The following is an 18,322-nucleotide window of genomic DNA, read 5'->3' as shown; positions in this document are numbered from 1 at the left end:
ATGATGATATGGTGGTGGTAGTTGTGCTGCCGCTGCTGCTAACTGATAGTGGTGTGATGATGATGATGATGATGACGACGACGACGACGATGATGATGTTGGTAATGATGATGTTGATGATGATGATGATGATGATGATGATGATGATGTTGGTAATGATGATGATGATGATGATGATGACGATAGTTGTGATGGTGGTGATGATGATGATTTTGATGATGATGATGATGATGACGATAGTTGTGATGGTGATGATGATGATTTTGATGATGATGATGATGATGTTGATGATATTGGTAATGATGATGATGATGATGATGACGATAGTTGTGATGGTGGTGATGATGATGATTTTGATGATGATGATGACGATAGTTGTGATGGTGGTGATAATGGTGGTATTGATGATATGATGATGATGTTGATGATGATGATGTTGATGATATTGGTAATGATGATGATGATGACGATAGTTTTGATGGTGGTGATGATGATGATTATGATGATGACGATAGTTGTGATGGTGGTGATGATGATGATGATGATGTTGGTAATGATGATGATGATGATGATGATGATGATGATGACGATGATGATGATGATGATGTTGATGTAGATTCGCGCTATTTTTTCCTTTCGGTAAAAATCGGACAGCTTTACATTTACAAAATAAATGTCAGCAATGCAAAACGAAGAAAGAAAGAAAGAAAAAGAAAGTAAGCCAATAAACAAACAAACAAACAAACAAACAAACACACAAATAAATAAATAACAATATCGCGAAGAAAGAAAGGTTAACCAGAATGCCTGGAATCTACCCATGATTCGTTGCAATCAGGTGCAAGGATTTATCGAAGCTTTTTTTTTTACGGTGAATTTACCAACCAGCTAATGTTACGGTAAATGTTCTTACCTACTTCACAGAAAAAGCTTGCATTTGGAGATGACTGTGTGTCTGTTAGTTGTTGTTTTTGGTGGTGATGATGATGATGATGATGATGATGATGATAACGTTGTTGTTGTTGTTGTTTTTGTTGTTGTTCTTTAGCCACAGGTCTGCAGTGATCCAAAGATACTTCTTGATCAGAGGCGTTCTAGCCGCGACCATCGGATCACTTCATATTCCCGAGACTACATTGTGGGATGGAAGAATGGTATCATATACACGTGCGTGCGTTGTGTGTGCGCGAATGTGTGTGTACGTATGCGTGAGTGTGTTTGTGTGTGTGAAACAGAGAGAGAGAGAGAGAGAGAAGAGGAAGAAAGACAGACTGACAGAAAAACAGAGAGAGAGAGAGAGAGAGAGAGAGAGGGGAAGAAAGACAGACTGACAGATAAACAGACAGAGAGTGTGTTCTACACCTATTTTCTTTATGTAAAGCTAAGGCACGCACTTGGCTACGGGAGATGAAGTTGGACAACTGTCGTGCTGACGACTACTATTGAGGCAGGAACAGGTGTCCACGGCTGCCCTGTCATCTCTAGACAATACACTTATCCTTTTCAATAATGTCAGGTTCCCTTGGAAGAAAACTTGATTTGTGAGATTATCTCCCGTTCGATGATTATGACACAGACTCTACAGTCGGAGATATATCAATATTCGAGAAAATTTATGTTGTATAGTATTTGATATACCTATATTTCACTAACTCACTCACTCTCTCTCTCTTTCTCGGTACACACACACACACACACACACACATATATGTTGATTGTTATACATACGCTGCATCTGGAAGCAACCCTGAGTCGGAGATACAGTTTAAATTGGATTCGGTGCTTACATATCTGCAGTATCCTACCAACCCTTATTACCTCTTTCACTCCATCTCTTTATACATGTATATATAAGATGTATGTTTATATATATATATATGGTGTGTGCACATATGTATATAAGTATGTAATATATGTATATATATATATATATATTTATATTATATATATTCTATATATATATAATTATAATATTTATATATATATATATATATATATTATATATATATATATATATATTTTATATATAATATATATATATATATATATTATATATATAAATAATGTAAATGTGTCTCTGTGTATTATGTATATATATATATATCTATATATATATATATATATCTATATATATATATATATATAATATACACGTACACACATAAACGCGGCGCGCTCACGCACGCACACACACACACATATAGGTGCTGGACTGGCTGTGTGGTAAGTAGCATGCTTACCAACCGCATGGTTACGGGTTCAGTCCCACTGCGTGGCACCTTGAGCAGACGTCTTCTACTATAGCCTCGGGCTGACCAAAGCCTTGTGCGTGGATTTGGTGGACGGAAACTGAAAGAAGCCCGTCGTATGTGTGTGTGTGTGTGTGTTTCTGTGTCTGTTTTCGTCCCCCGAACATCGCTTGACAACCGATGGTGGAGTGTTTACATCCCTGTAACTTAGCGGTTCGTCAAAAGGAACCAATAGAATAAGTACTAGGTTTACAAAGAATAAGTTCTGGAGTCGATTTGCTAGACTAAAGGTGGTGCTCCAGCATGGCCGCAGTCAAATGACTGAAACAAATACAAGAATAAAAGGAAAAAAGAATATTGATATATATATATATATATATATATTTGTTATATATTCGTTTCTATTTTCAGGTTCTTCCAGACAGCGTTGGTTCTCCTCTTCACCACCACAGCTTTCATAAAAGGTAAAACGAATTCCCACAGACTTCCACACACATACTCTCATTATCATAATAGTCTAATTATAATCCCAGGTATTTTCTGTAACGAACATTAGCAAATTAATGAATACAACTTAGACTCCTGTTTTCTCCTAAAAGAAAGACAAAAAAAAATTTTTTAATAAAACGTGCAAATTCAACAATAGCTGGTGGTACCCCAACGTGGCCCTCAGGCTGAAATTAGTAACAGAGTGTCATAGTAATTTATAACCTCTAAAACATAGCAGTGCTTTCTTAAGAAAGTTATGAATGGAGGCACATGGCCCAGTGGTTAGAGCACCGGGCTCGCGGTCGAGGGATCGCGGGTTCGAATCTCAGACCGGGCGATGTGTGTGTTTATGAGCGAAACACCTAAGCTCCAAGCGGCTCCGGCAGAAGGTAATGGCGAACTTCTGCTGACTCTTTCGCTACAACTTTCTCTCACTCTCAGTCTTTCTTCCTGCATCTTGTAGCTTCACCTGCGACGGACCGGCGTCCCATCCAGGTGGGGAAACTTTACGCCAAAGAAACCGGGAAACCGGTCCTTATGAACCAGGCATGACTTGAGAAGGAAGGAAGAAATTTATGAAGGAAGAGAATCAGATGGAAGTAAGGGGCACTTAACTCGTGTTGCGCCTAAATTTGACCCAAGTTCTTAATCATTATTGTTGATTTTAAACTACTACGAAATTGTAAATCTAAATAATAAAGTGGGGAAATTATTATAAACTTTATAGTTTACATTTAAGGGAGTAATAGGTTCTTTTAATTTATGGAATGCATTATTTGTTCGTTAAACTGTATTTCAGGGTGCGATTGAAACGACTGTGATATTTTAGAACAGATGTTATGAAAGAAACAGTAGTTCAGCTCTAGCCAAACACTTAAATGATATGAGGGTAGATTATCGTAATCCGAGAAAGATTTTCCTGCAGCTTTTTGCTGAACAATCTGCAGATACGATTTGTTTATTGTGATCAAATCCGGCCTTGGCATCTTTTGGTCGCCTTTTTGTATGACACACAGAGGATGAAATGCAGGGGGAAAGAGAGAAAGGGGCCATTAAAAACGTTGGTTGACTAAAGACAGCAAAGAATGGACTGAAAACAGTAGCATGGCTGGTTGTATGCCTGCAGCGCAACAGAGAGGGAAGTGAAGAGTCTCAGGAAGCTGACTGCACACAAGGAGGGCAGCTGGCTGATGATGCCTCAGTATATGAGACTATATCATCTAATGTGTCATTCCTTATTCGTAAGACAGTAGGGAGTGATATCGGAGATTTAACTGTTATTTCTAGCAGGTCGATGATATAGGTGTCATTGAGTCTCCCTTAGATCATTCAATTAATTCAAAACAACAAAACTTAATATTCATATAATACAGGGTGTTCAAAAGGTCTCTCCGCAGTGATTTTTTTTTTCATCTAGCGCATCAATATGGCGCTACTTCAAGAGTTTTACGGTGAACGGATTATTTCGAAGGGACTTTGGCCACCAAGATCACCTGATTTAACACCACCAGATTTAATTTTTTTTTTTTTTGTCTGGGGAGCAAGTAAAGGATCAGTGTACAAGAATCGCCCGAAAACCATTAAATAGTTACTGCGGTGAGACTTTTTGAACACCCTGTATATAATTTCTGTGTTCAGACACACGAAAGCAGAAAATTGCAATATTTCTGATAAAGCATTGGTGATGTCTGATTAGCCATTATTATCGGTTAGAGCCACGAGCAGGATGTGAATTTTCACTTCTTGGAATTTGACACGTCAATACTGTCGATACATCTGACAGATAACAGTTTAAATCCATCTTCTACCGAGGTGGGTGCGTCTTCAAGTTTGCCAGACGTACGAAAATCATAGCAGCTTGGTTTCCCTCAAATCACAATGAGAAAACGCATTTATATCTTATAAAAAAACGAACAGTAATTTCCATTATAGGCACAAGGCCTGAAATTTCAGGGAGAGGGGAGAAGTCGATTATATCGACCCCAGTGTATAACTGGTACTTATTTTATCGACTTCGAAAGAATGGAAGGCAAAATCAATTTCGGTGGAATTTGAACTCAGAACGTAGCGGCAGACGAAATACCTATTTCTTTACTACCCACAAGGGACTAAACACAGAGGGGACAAACAAGGACAGACAAACGGATTAAGTCGATTATATCGATCCCAGTGCGTAACTGGCACTTATTTAATCGACCCCGAAAGGATGAAAGGCAAAGTTGACCTCGGCGGAATTTGAACTCAGAACGTAGCGGCAGACGAAATACCACTACGCATTTCGCCAGGCGTGCTAAGGTCTCTGCCAGCTCGCCAGATGGACAAAATGCCGCTAAGCATTTTATCCGGCATGCTCACGACTCTGCCAGTTCAATATATAAAAAATAATCTTATTATCAAAGCTGAAATGCCTTTGATCACGGATCTGCCCGGTTAAAACCGACCTAGGGTTAAATAAACAATACAACAACACGAGCAAGAGCAATAACAATCCTTTCTACTATAGGCACAAGGCCTAGAATTCTGGGGGAAGGGGTTAGTCGATGAAAGGCAAAGTTGACATCGGTGGAATTTGAACTCAGAACGTGGGTGCGGACGAAATGCCGTTAAGCATTTTGACCGGCGTGTTCACGATACTGCCAGCTCGATATAGTCTTTTACTTGTTTTAGTCATTTGACTGCGACCATGCTGGAGCACCGCCTTTAGTCGAACAAATCGACCCCAGGACTTATTTTTTGTAAACCTAGTACTTATTCTATCGGTCAATTTTGCCGAACCGCTAAGTTACGGGGATGTAAGCACTCCAGCATCGGTTGTCAAGCGATGTTGGTGGGGGACAAACACAGGTACACAAACATATACACACACGTGCATATATATATATATATATATATATATATATATATATATATATATATATAACGGAAGCTTTATGAAATAAACAAAAGACGAAGGCAGGTGGAAAACAAACGAACAATTGTATTAGTTATGGCGCTCAGGGAAATATAAATAAAACAAGTCTTTAACGTTTCGAGCCTACGCTCTTCAACAGAAAGATACACAGAGAGAGAAAAACACAGAAAGAAGGAGAGAAAAAAAATGCGTGCGGTAGCTAACGAATCAACATGGCGATCTGATTTCGGCCAGAGGTCAAAGATCAAACATGAGACGCGAGAGCGAATAAGGGGAGATAATAGGTTTGATAAATGGGTTGAGGGGACAGCTAAAATGCGTGGGAGGGGTCTGGATGTGTGTATGTATAGGGTTGGTGTATGTATTAGTATGTTAAAGGGTGTGTTGTGGTGTGTTTGTGTGTATGAAGAGTATTAGTGCGTAGATTGGTCTGGACGTGCGTATGTATGGGGTTGGGTGGTATGTATTAGTATGTATTAGTATGTATTAGTACGTATTGGTATGTATAGGTGTGTGTGTGTGTTGTGAGAGAGTATAAGTGCGTATGCGGGGTCTGGACGTGTTATGTAAGGGTTGGTGTAAGTATTAGTATGTACTAGTATGTATTAGTACGTATTAGTATGTATTAGTTGGTGTGTGTATTAGTATGGCACATCATATGTGATGTGAGTGTAAAGTCATGTGGTGTAGTGAGGAGAAGAAGGGACGGGGAGAAAGATTGGGAGGGGGAGAGAGGGGGGGGAGAAAGGGGAGGGGAAGAAGAGGGGGAGGAGAGGATGGGGGAGAGGAGAGAGGGGGAGAAGGAAGGGGAGGAGGGGGATGAAGGAGGAAAGAGGGAGAGGGGGAGAGGGGGAGTGAGGGAGCAGAGGGAAGGGAAGAGGGAGGGAGAAAGAGGGAAGAAGGGAAGGGAGTAGGGGTGAAAGGATGAAGGACTGAAGAAGTAGGGGTCGGGGGGAGAAGGATAGGTGAGGAGGGGGTGAGGTAGATGAGTAGGGGGGAGAGTTTGAGACCAAATGGCGTATAAGAGCGAAGAAGATAAGATTAATTCCTGTTCACGCGCAAACGGGAATCTCCGGATGGCCCTCTGTGTAAGGACAAACGAACACAGATAGGTGTGCAAGGGTGACCGGTGGAGCGGAAATGGCGTGAGACCGGTGTGTCGTTCGCAAGGTGGATGTCACGAAGGTGTATATATATATAATATAATAATATATATATATATATATATATATCCATATGTACGACGGGCTTTTTTCAGTTTCCGTCCACGAAATCCTCGCAAAAGGCTTTGGTCGGCCCGAGGCTATAGTAGAAGACACTTACCCAAGGTGCCACGCAGTGGGACTGAACCCGGAACCATGTGGTTGGCAAGCAAGCTACTTACCACACAGCCACTGCTACGCCTCTGTAAAAAATAATGATATGTAACAAATAATGCTATTATTATAGCTGAAATGCCTTTGATCACAGACCTGCTCGGTTAAAGCCGACCTAGGGTTAAACAGTGAAATAACAAGAACAAAAATAATTACAATAACAGCAAAAAAAAAATTGAGCTTCTACCATTCTTCTTTTTATTTGTTTTTGTTGTTGTTTTCAAGGTACCGAGGATACATCGTCAGAATTTGTAAATCTGGAGAAAGACATTTTTGATTGGCAGCAGATGCAGTACCCGACCTACTTCTATGAACAGTCAAGAACTGGATACAATACGTACTCAATTAAAGAATTTTCATCCAATAAGGTAATCCTTTTCTTTCTTTTATTCTTTTACTTGTTTCAGTCATTTGACTGCGGCCATGCTGGAGCACCGCCTTTAATCGAGCAACTCGATCCCGGGACTTATTCTTTTGTAAGCCCAGTACTTATTCTATCGGTCTCTTTTGCCGAACCGCTAAGTAACGGGGACATAAACACACACCAGCAATCGGTTGTCATGCCATTGCTAGGGGGACAAACACAGACACACAAACACACCACACGCTATATATATGCATATATACGACGGGCTTCTTTCAGTTTCCGTCTACCAAATCCACTCACAAGGCTTTGGTCGGCCCGAGGCTATAGTAGAAGACACTTGCCCAAGGTGCCACGCAGTGGGACTGAACCCGGGACCATGAAAAAATCATAGCCGTGTGGGGACACGCGCTATGACAACGCGTCGTTGCTTCCACCATTTTTTGGTGAATCTTTTATTCCTGGTTGATCACGCCTTTGCATCTCTCAGGCGACAACCCTCCAATTCGTGGGTCCGTTTGGGCATTCGTTGCTGGTGACGGTTTTACAAGGTCAGAGTTCAAATACTACCTCCAACGTCTTGTATACTCGCCATTTTGCACCACGCAGGGAAGATGTCGGGTCTATTCTTTGACATGCCGGTTGCCACATGGCGCTAGAGAAACCTGAAACGAACTGTTTTAGTGAAGAACTCAACATCTCAAACCCCTAGCTTGAATCTGCCACAGTAGTAGTAGTAGTAGTAGTAGTAGTAGTAGTAGTAGTAGTAGTAGTAGTAGTAGTGGCAGCAGCAGTTGTAGCAGTAGCAGCCGCAACAGCCGCAGTAGTAGTAGTAGTTGTTGTTGTTGTAGCAGCTGTAGTAGTAGTTGTAGTAGTAACAGCAGTAGCAGTAGCAGCAGCAGTAGTTGGTAGTAGTGGTAGTAGTAGTAGTAGTAGTAGTAGTAGTAGTAGTAGTAGCAGCAGCAGCAGCAGCAGTAACAGCAGCAGCAGCAGCAGTAAGAGTAGTAGTGTAGTAGTTGTGTAGTAGTAGTAGTAGTAGTAGTAGTATTAGTAGTAGTAGTAGTAGTAGTAGTAGTAGTAGTAGTAGTAGTAGAGTAGTAGTAGGGAGTTATGCGCTGTAATAGCGCATCACTGTATCCACCATTTTTTGGGTGATTCCCTATCCCTGGCGGATGACCCTTTGCACTACTTAAGCAACCACCCTCCGGTCCGCGGGTCTGTTTGGGTTGTCATTGCCGGTGCGGGTTTCACGGGATCGGAGTGCAAGTCCTACATCAACCTATTTCAGTCGCCTTTTATGACACGCATAGGAAACATGGGATCTATTCTTTGATATGCCGGTTCCCACACAGCACAGAAATAGAAACATTATTTATTAACCATGTGGTTTAAGGCGATAGGTTTCGTTGTGAAAGTGAAGTTTGCTTCGTCATTATATTTTAGCTTCTTCTCACAAAACTTCCGGTTGCTGATGTCAAAACAACTACCCAATAATGGCGACCTAATTTCGTTTTTTATTGTCTGACAAGAAATAAAAGCATAATAAATGAAATAACAGATTAAAATTATATACTTTTATTCGAGACGACCCCTAAAACCAGACACACTAAGTGGTTGTATTAAATTTAAACAAGGATAAGCTAAGAGAAATTACTCAGAATGGCCAGAGGCATGTATTTGTATAACATAGACGAATACAGGCAAATCAAATATCATACAACATAAATACTTGATTTATCAAAATTAATTCCGCCTCCAGACGATGCGTTATAATGACCAAACGGCAATTAAGACCAGTTCCATATGAGAAAAGGAGATAACCTCAAGAATAGAGAATTCTCTAAAGTTGGCATGTCATTAAGGACAAGGATAGGCAGATTGTCTGGAGATAAGTAAGTACGTGGAGATAAGAAATAAGTGGATATGTATTTTTGCCTCAATGGGTGTTACCGTGAAGGATTCTAACCAATCAAGTACCAGTTTCCTGGAATGCGTTTAATATGTAAATTAGTCTGTCCAATCACGTTACACCGCTAAAATTCGTAGATATCTAAATAATATGTTTGTGGGTAGCTGATTGGTTAGATAAGGTATTGATGAAAGGGCAATAATCCTTGAAATATGCATATACACCATTCCTTAATTTTTCTCTCTTCGATTGCATATATTTCTTAGGTGTATGTGTTATGAAACTTCATAACTTACAGTGTGGTTCTGAATTCCATAGAAAATCTATAGAGATAACCTTAAAAATGAAATTATTGCACTGTTAATGCATAGTGAAACAGAGTATTGATACTATACCATATGTACAAAATTTAAGGCGACGAGCTGGCAGAAACGTTAGCGCGCCAGGCGAAATGCTTAGAGGTATTTCGTCTGCCGTTAGTTCTGTGTTCAAATTCCGCCGAAGTCGATGAATTAAGTACCAATTACGCACTGGGGTCGATATAATCGACTTAATGTCCTTGTTTATCCCCTCTATGTTTAGCCCCTTGGTGGGCAATAAAGAAATAGATATCATATGTACAAAACGAGACAATGTTGCCTCGTCAACAATTAAGTATGTATGTATGTGTGTATGTAGGCAGGTCGGTAGGTAGGTAGGTATTGCAATCTACTTACTAACATATATCAACCTACACAAGCAGACACACGCGCAGACAAACATACACATACACATACGTGTGCGCACATACGCACACACACACACACACACACACACACGTGCGCGCGCGCGCGCGTGCTCGCAGGTATTTAGAAACATCGAGATACTTGAAATAATTCGTTTTTAACGGTGGAACTGAAGGAACTCGAAGTAGATAGAGCTATAAATAAAAACGAGTAAACGTTTTTATGACGACAAACAGGTTGTAATTTGGGAGGGAACGTGGCTGTCATTTTTAGCAGATCGAGTAACTACGTCGATTTCTCCATTTTGAATAGAGTATTTTTTTTTCCTATGTGCAAGTAACTGAGTATTTTCTTTTGTCAATTCAGCATTAAGTTCCCACACAGTGGACCCTACCTCCAACCCCTTCCTTCCTTCTTTCAATCTCTCTCTCTCTCTCTCTCTCACCTCTCTCCTCTCTCCTCTCTCTCTTCACCTCTTCTCTCTCTCTCTCTCTCCTCTCCTTCTCTCTCTCCCCCCTCCCCCTCTCTCTCTCTCTCTCTCTCTCTCTTCTTACACGCTATCCTAACTCCCGTCAAAGGTGAATATCACCGTTTAAAATGGCAGATGTGTACAACCCATATCTTCCTCACCAGACTAACACTATCTTTTGTGAAAAGCGATACGATAACGATCTAATTAGATTCTGGGCGCTGTAATATGATAAGGTTGAATTTTTTCATAATGATTTTCTGTTGTTTGCGGGAACTGGACATAATTAACTCTTATATACAGGCGTTACAGGCGTCGCTTTGCGGTAAAAAAGCTTGCTTCCCGACCACATGGTTCTGGGTTCAATTCCACTGCATGGTCCCTTAGGCAGATGTCTTCCACTATAGCCTCATCTCGACCAAAGCCTTGTGAGTGCATTTGGTGGGCGGAAACGGAAAGAAGCCCATCGTTTATGTATATATTATATTCTTTTCTACTCTAGGCACAAGGCTTGAAATTTTTGGAGGAGGGGGCAGTCAGTAATATAGACCGACCCCAGTGGGCGACTGAAAAACTTATGTGCATAGATCTCTTCGTTCGACTAAAATCCTTCAAGGCGGTGCCTCAGGATGGCCGCAGTCCATTGACTGAAACAAGCAAAAGGTAAAAGGTAAAAATACACATATATGCGTGCGCGTGTGTGTGGTAAAGGCCCACGGCTCGGTGGTTACAGCGTCGAGCTCTCAATCATGAAGTAGTGAGTTCGATTCCCGGACCAGGTTGTGTGTTGTTCCCTTTTTTTCACGTTGCTCCAGTTCACTCATCGGTAGAAATGAATGGCGACGTCACTGGTGCCGAGCTGTATCGGCCCCTTAGTCATTCCCTTGGATAACATCAGTAGCGTGAAGAGGGGGAGACTGGCATCAATGGGCGACTGCTAGTCTTCCATAAAACAGCCTTGCCCGGACATGTACCTTGGAGGGGAGACCTTCTAGGGTCAATCGCATCGTCATTCATGAATACAGTGGGGTTTTACCCTTACTCATTATATATCTATATTATATATATATACATATATATGTGTATGTATATATATATATATATATTATATATATATATATATTATATATATATGTATGTATATATATGTATGTATCTATAGATATATATATATATATATATATATGATGTATATATATATATATAATATTATATATATATATAATACAAATGTAAAAATTAATTAATCAATTAATAATTAATAATTTTACCAAGTACTTCGGTATGTTAAGAGAACCATTATCGGTAAACTTATACATAAAATTCTATAATTATAAGCATAATTATAATTAGGGTTCAGCAAAATTTGTTTCACCACATACCGAAATTTAGAAATAGCAGTTAAACTACTATTCTACTACTATAAGATAACTCACACACAGCAATACTCAACGATACTAATTATGCTCATAATTATAGAATTTTTATAATACTTAATTATATACATGTACATAAATATGTGCCATACATATATACATACATACGCATACATAAATATGCATGACTCCATACGCATATACATACAATTATATATTCAAATATACACATACATATAGATATATCATACATACATATGTACGTAATACATACGTACACACATACTTCACCCAAACTGACCCCACCTCCTTTAGGTTCTACACTAAAAACTACATCCAGTCCTTTTCCTCTAGAACGTTGATCCTCAGAAATTTGATCTCACCCACTTCAAATCCTGCTAAAGTCTACTTCCTTTTTCGTTTCTTTCTGGTTGATCAACCAACCGAATGCTAATGATTTAATGGTTTATCTTTTGATCCTATTTTGCAGGATAAAATCGCTGAATTTCTAATAAAACTTGAGGCGATAAAAACTGACAAGTTCTCAGCCAATGGCAAAATGAATTATAAGATGACCAGAGATATGCTACAGAAGAAATTAGACGGTTACCGATGGCATTTGTAAGTCGTAAACTGGTTCTTATTTTAAAAGATTTTATGATTCAGTGCGACCATGTGATAGAGAACAGGAAGCCGGACATAGTCTTAATTGAGAAAGAAAACAATCTCTGCTGATATAGCATGCCCAGCAGACAGCAAGATATGCGATAAGGAAGAAAGAAAAGTCGAGAGATATGACAGGTTAGCTTGGGAAATGAAAGCAGTTGTGGTCGATGTAAAATGTAGCAAGTAGTACCAAATAATTGAAGGATCCCTGTGAACAGTGTGCAAAAATCTCGAGAAGTACGTCGAACAAATAGGGGCTGCAATAAGGGTCGAGCACTTGCAGAAAGTAGCACTGCTTGGAACCGCTCCAATGCTCCGGAAAGGTGCTCGAAAAAATAAGAGGTGTTACCTTAGTTCACTGGTAGTGAAAAACTGTCGCTGTAGTACATCTCCAGCGTTAGAAGCCGTGCAAAGGAAATAATAATAATCATAATAATAATAATAATAATAATAATAATAATAATAATAATAATGATGATGATGATGATGATGATGATGATGATGATGATGATGATGATGATGATGATGGCGATGAGGATGATGATGATGATGATGATGATGATAATAATAATAATAATAATGATAATAATAATAATAATAATGATGATTATGATGATGATGATGATGATGATGATGATGATGATGATGGTGACGATGATGACGATGATGACGATGATGACGATGATGACGATGATGACGATGATGATGATGATGACGATGATGATGATGATGATGATGATGATGATGATGATAATAATAATAATAATAATAATAATAATAATAATAATAATAATAATAATAATGATGATGATGATAATAATAATAGCAACAACCACAACAGCCACAACAGCAAAAAAAAAAACAACAATAGCATGAAATGCGGAATATGGCTTTCAACAGTTGTTTGCTCCCAATTTCACGTTTCTGTTTTTAAAAAATGCGTCTTTCATTGTTTTCTTCGTATTTCTCATCATTAATAAATTTGGTTTCTACGAAAAGGCATTTACATGTTTCCTTGGACTAGCTAGAAATAGTAATAAATTTTGTATCAAATTGCACTCAAATATCTTTAAAAAAAAAAACCCGAATACATTAGAATATGTTAAGCTAGATTACGCTACTTCAAAAGATCGTAAGTTTTATAGATAATAAGGTTTGCCTGACTTTATCTGACTTTGGTTTAAACAACTACAACAATAACAGCCACAGCAACTACGACCGCAGTAGGTAAAACACTCCCAACGCAGTGCTACCACAACACAAATATTTTAGACAACGTTGGAGGACTTGTGATATTCTGCTACCTGAAACTAGACCATACTTTCATCTACCTCATAAAACACACGTGAGAAATGCGTACACCTGTTATTACTACAAAGGTTTTGAGAACTTCAAAGATAAGAGGTGAAAAGATATAGATAAGAAACTAAAGCAACTGCGAAGTATTTGAACAGTTGCGAGTTTATCAGCACATCAAACGGACATATAAAACAAGCCACACATACACAAGTATGTATCTGTCTATATATAATGTTGAGTAAAGAATATATGCATATGTGTGTATGTGTGGTTATATATATATAAAATAAATGCGCACTTTTAAAGCCTAGCCAGGCTCATGGGACCGGTTTCCCGGTTTCAATGGCGTATGTGTTCCCCAGCTGGACGGGACGCCAGTCCATCGCAGCGTTACTCATTTTTGCCAGTTGAGTGGATTGGAGCAACGTGAAATGAAGCGTCGCCCGGTCCAGGAATCGAAACCACAATCTTACGATCATGATGCTGACACTCTAACCACTAAGCCACGCGCCTCCACAGACATTAGATCATGTGCGTTCAGATAATACGTAATATGAAATTATATAGAGAGATAGATAGAGACAGAGGGAGAGAAGTAGGTAGCTAGGTTGATAGATAGATAGATAGATAGATAGATAGATAAGAGATAGGATAGATAGATAGATAGATAGATAGATAGACAGATAGATAGATAGATATGTTTCTTTATTAGCCACACAGGGCTGCACACAGATAGAACAAATTACAAGGTAGAGCTTTTCTTTTGAAGGTTTAAAAAAAAATAAATAAATAAATAAAAAATAAAAAAATAAAATTAAATTAAAAATAAAATAAAAAAGGGGGGGTCGATCAAAAGGGATCGTAAAAGGAGAGAAAGAGGACAAAAAAAAGGGGGGGGTTAAAAAAAAGGGGGAGAGGAAAAAAATTGATCAATAGGGATCGTTATCACAGAAATGTCAATATGAAGTGTAAAGGGGGGGACAGGTGAGGTTTACCCGTGGAAAGAAAAGCCTACGGAAAAGACCACGGTAACCTCGGTCAATGAAGTCACATGTTATATTTCTTTTTTTTTTTTTTTTTTGCAAATAAGCAACTCTCTGTATTAATTTTTACGGTTCATAGAATCATAGTCAAGGTGGCTTCGTCATTCATACGTGCCCCTTGCTACATTCACCCATCTTTTTTTAAAACATTCACTAGACAAAACTTGCCTCTCTACTCTCACTTTTTTCTTCAAGTGATACTTGAAGAAGTTGATGAGAGATTGACCAGAGAGGAAAGTGTTTGTCTCTAATCCTTTCAGACGCGTCCACCAGATACATTCTTTCGCCATAGCCACAAGTATGATAAAAATAGCTCTTCCTTCCCGTTTGAAGGAAGGAGGCGTGACGATATTAACGATAGACTCGGCTGATAAACCGACACGTCCCACACGTGACAGCAGTCGTTCGACATAAGCCCACAGGTGGGAAATTGCTGGACACTGCACGATTGCGTGCAGAGCGGTTTCGTCGCTCTGCCCGCATCTCGGGCAGGTCGGCCCCGTGTTTCTCGAGCCATGCTTATAGAGCTTATCCCGAACGGGTAGCGCTTCTCGGTAGCACCGCCAGGCCAGGGATCTCTGGAAGTTGTCCATAGGTCTCGGGCCGAAAGTCGTTTGAAACAGGCGGGTCAGGTATTCCTCGTCGACGCCCAGGTTTGCCCCGAGCTCGTCGTCGTACCTCCCAGATAGATAGATTGATAGATAGATAGATAGATAGATAGATAGATAGATAGAGAGATAGATAGATAGATGCATGGATGGATGGATGGATAGATAGATAGATAGATAGATAGATAGATAGATAGATAGATAGATAGATAGATAGATAGATAGATGCATGGATGGATGGATGGATAGATAGATAGATAGAGAGTGTGAGATATATATATATAGGTCGAGAGGTAGGTAAGTAGGTGGGCAGGTAGGAAGATAAGTCTATATGTATGCCTCAATTTATCTATCTGTATGTGTGTGTGCGTGAGTGTGCGTGCGTGTGTGTACATGTGTGTGTGTTCTTTTCTATTCTATTTACTGTCCATATACCTCAAGAAAGGAGACGTCTGTTGCCATTGGTGCCACGCTGTTTCATAGGAGGACGAACAGCGAGTGTTTCTTTCCAAATGCTCATAAAGTACGAGTTTACATGGAATCGTTGTCAGAATTTAGAGCTGTATCATTAGTGAAAACAGCTTTTGGGGTTACCAGATGTTGCAGACGTAGGTCTTTTGCATAGAAATTTGTTTGGAAAGTCTGTGGCGTCCTCAATATATTTTGTGAAAATTAATGTCATTTTGGGTCTCACCCGTTGTGAGAAGTAGAAATTTATTTGCTACGATGAAACAAATGGAAATCAACACGAACCGTGTTTTACAATAATTTTCATCGTATAGAGGGACAGAATTATGTTGACCTAAATGTGGTGGACGGAGTATGCGAGTAGTCCGTCCGTCTAGTTTGCTAATGCCCCACGATTTCTTGCAGCTAGTATGAACACATACATATGAACACATACATATATGTGATCAAGTGACCGACCAGGCTATCAGATGCTTCCTAGGGCTATATAGCGGTGGCGTAATTCCTCTACGGGACTGTCACGTTATGTTGACTTTATACAAAACCACTGATATATAATATATATAGATATATATATATATATATATATATTATATATATACTGAACGCTTGTGGCTCTATGGGTAAGGGTTTTGCACACGCCAGATCTTGGGTTTGGTTTCCGAACTAGGCGGCGCGCTGTGTTCTTCACCAAAATACTTGCTATCATATTATTCTAGTGTTGTGTGGGGTCCGGCATGTCAAAGAAAAAACTCAACATTTCCTCTGCACATTGTAAATTCAAATTACGTCGAGGTCAACTTTGCCTTTCATTCTTTCGGGGGCGATAAATTAAGTACCAGTTATGCACTAGGGTCGATGTAATCGACTTAATCCCTTTGTCTGTCCTTGTTTGTCCCTCCTTGTCGGCAATAAATAAGAAACGTTAGCACGCTAGGCGAAATTTGTAGCCGTATTTCGTCTGCCATCACGTTCTTAGTTCAAATTCCGCAGAGGTTGACTTTGCCTTTCATCCTTTCGGGGTCGATAAATTAAGTACCAGTTACGCACTGAAGTCGATGTAATCGACTTAATCCGTTTGTCTGTCCTTGTTTGTCCTCTCTGTGTTTAGCCCCTTGTGGGAGGTAAAGAAATAGGTATTTCGTCAGCCGCTACGTTCGGAGTTCAAATTCCGCCGAGGTCGACTTTGCCTTTCATCCTCTCGGGGTCGAATAAATAAGTACCAGTTACGCACTGGGGTCGATATAATCGACTTAATCCGTTTGTCTGTCCTTGTTTGTCCTCTCTGTGCTTAGCCCCTTGTGAATAGTGAAGAAAGAAGAAACGTTAGCACGCCGGGCGAAATGCTTAGTGGTAGCTCGTCTGTCTTTACGTTCTGAGTGGAAAATCCGCCGTGCTCGACTTTGCCTTTCATCCTTTCGGGGTCGATAAACTACCAGTTACGCACTTGGGTCGATGTAATCGTCTTAATCCGTTTGTCTGTCCTTGTTTGCCCTCTCTGTGTTTAGCCTCTTGTGTGTAGTAAAGAAATAGGTATTTCGTCTGTTTTTACGTTCTGAGTTCAAATTACGCCGGGGTCAACTTTGCCTTTCATCTTTACGGGGTCGATAAATTAAGTACCAGTTGCGTACTGAGATCGATCTAATCGACTAGCGCCCTGCCCCAAAATTTTGGACCTTGTGTCTACAGCAGAAAAGAATATTAGCAACATCAAGGTAAAATTTATTTTAACAATTTTTCATTTTTCTTTTTTCAACAGATATGGGGCATTAACTCCGACATCGTTTCTCGAACCGAACCCCTCTCCAATTCTAGGGTTGTTTAACCTTGTTGGCGATGAGCAATCTGAGGAAAACCTCAATACTATCTTCAGAATAACAGATTCGATTCCAGATGTGGTAAGAATACTGAATGGTTTCGTTTTGTCATTTTGAACGTCCGCCGTGATTGTTGCAATTTTCATAGAAGCAAGGACAAAATATAAGAAGCACAACGTACGCATGCGCACACACACAGACACACACACACACATACATATTATATATATATATATATATATATATATATATATATATATATCACGTGATCACGTGACCGGCCAGGCTATCAGATGTTGCTACACATCGCTAGTCACAATGCGCTTCGCATTGTTTTAGCCTTCAAATGACGCCACCCCGCTGGCTAAGCGAGCAGGCCAACATATATATATACAAAAGTAGCAATCCGTCGGTTACGACGACGAGGGTCCCAGCTGATACGATCAACGGAAAAGCCTGCTCGTGAAATTAACGTGCAAGTGGCTGAGCACTCCACAGACACGTGTACCCTTAACGTAGTTCTCAGGGAGATGCAGCGTGACACAGTGTGTGA

General features: G+C 39.7%; 1 protein-coding gene across 1 annotated transcript in view; it reads left to right on the top strand.

The window, feature by feature from the left end:
* Positions 1-814: 814 nt before the first annotated feature.
* Positions 815-18,322, top strand: part of LOC115231234 — a gene marked incomplete at its 3' end in the record, with an annotated part of 19,177 nt that continues 1,669 nt past the window's right edge. Inside the window, exons 1-5 of the mRNA XM_029801300.2 lie at positions 815-899; positions 2,661-2,713; positions 7,251-7,393; positions 12,359-12,489; positions 17,712-17,850. Coding sequence (XP_029657160.2) covers positions 892-899; positions 2,661-2,713; positions 7,251-7,393; positions 12,359-12,489; positions 17,712-17,850 — 474 coding nt within the window. The remainder of the gene's footprint in view (positions 900-2,660; positions 2,714-7,250; positions 7,394-12,358; positions 12,490-17,711; positions 17,851-18,322) is intronic.

This window comes from Octopus sinensis, unplaced genomic scaffold, assembly GCF_006345805.1.
Source record: "Octopus sinensis unplaced genomic scaffold, ASM634580v1 Contig17909, whole genome shotgun sequence".
Taxonomy (NCBI): domain Eukaryota; kingdom Metazoa; phylum Mollusca; class Cephalopoda; order Octopoda; family Octopodidae; genus Octopus; species Octopus sinensis.
Note: the sequence above shows the minus strand (reverse complement) of the source record. Positions and strands in the feature narration are given on the sequence as shown.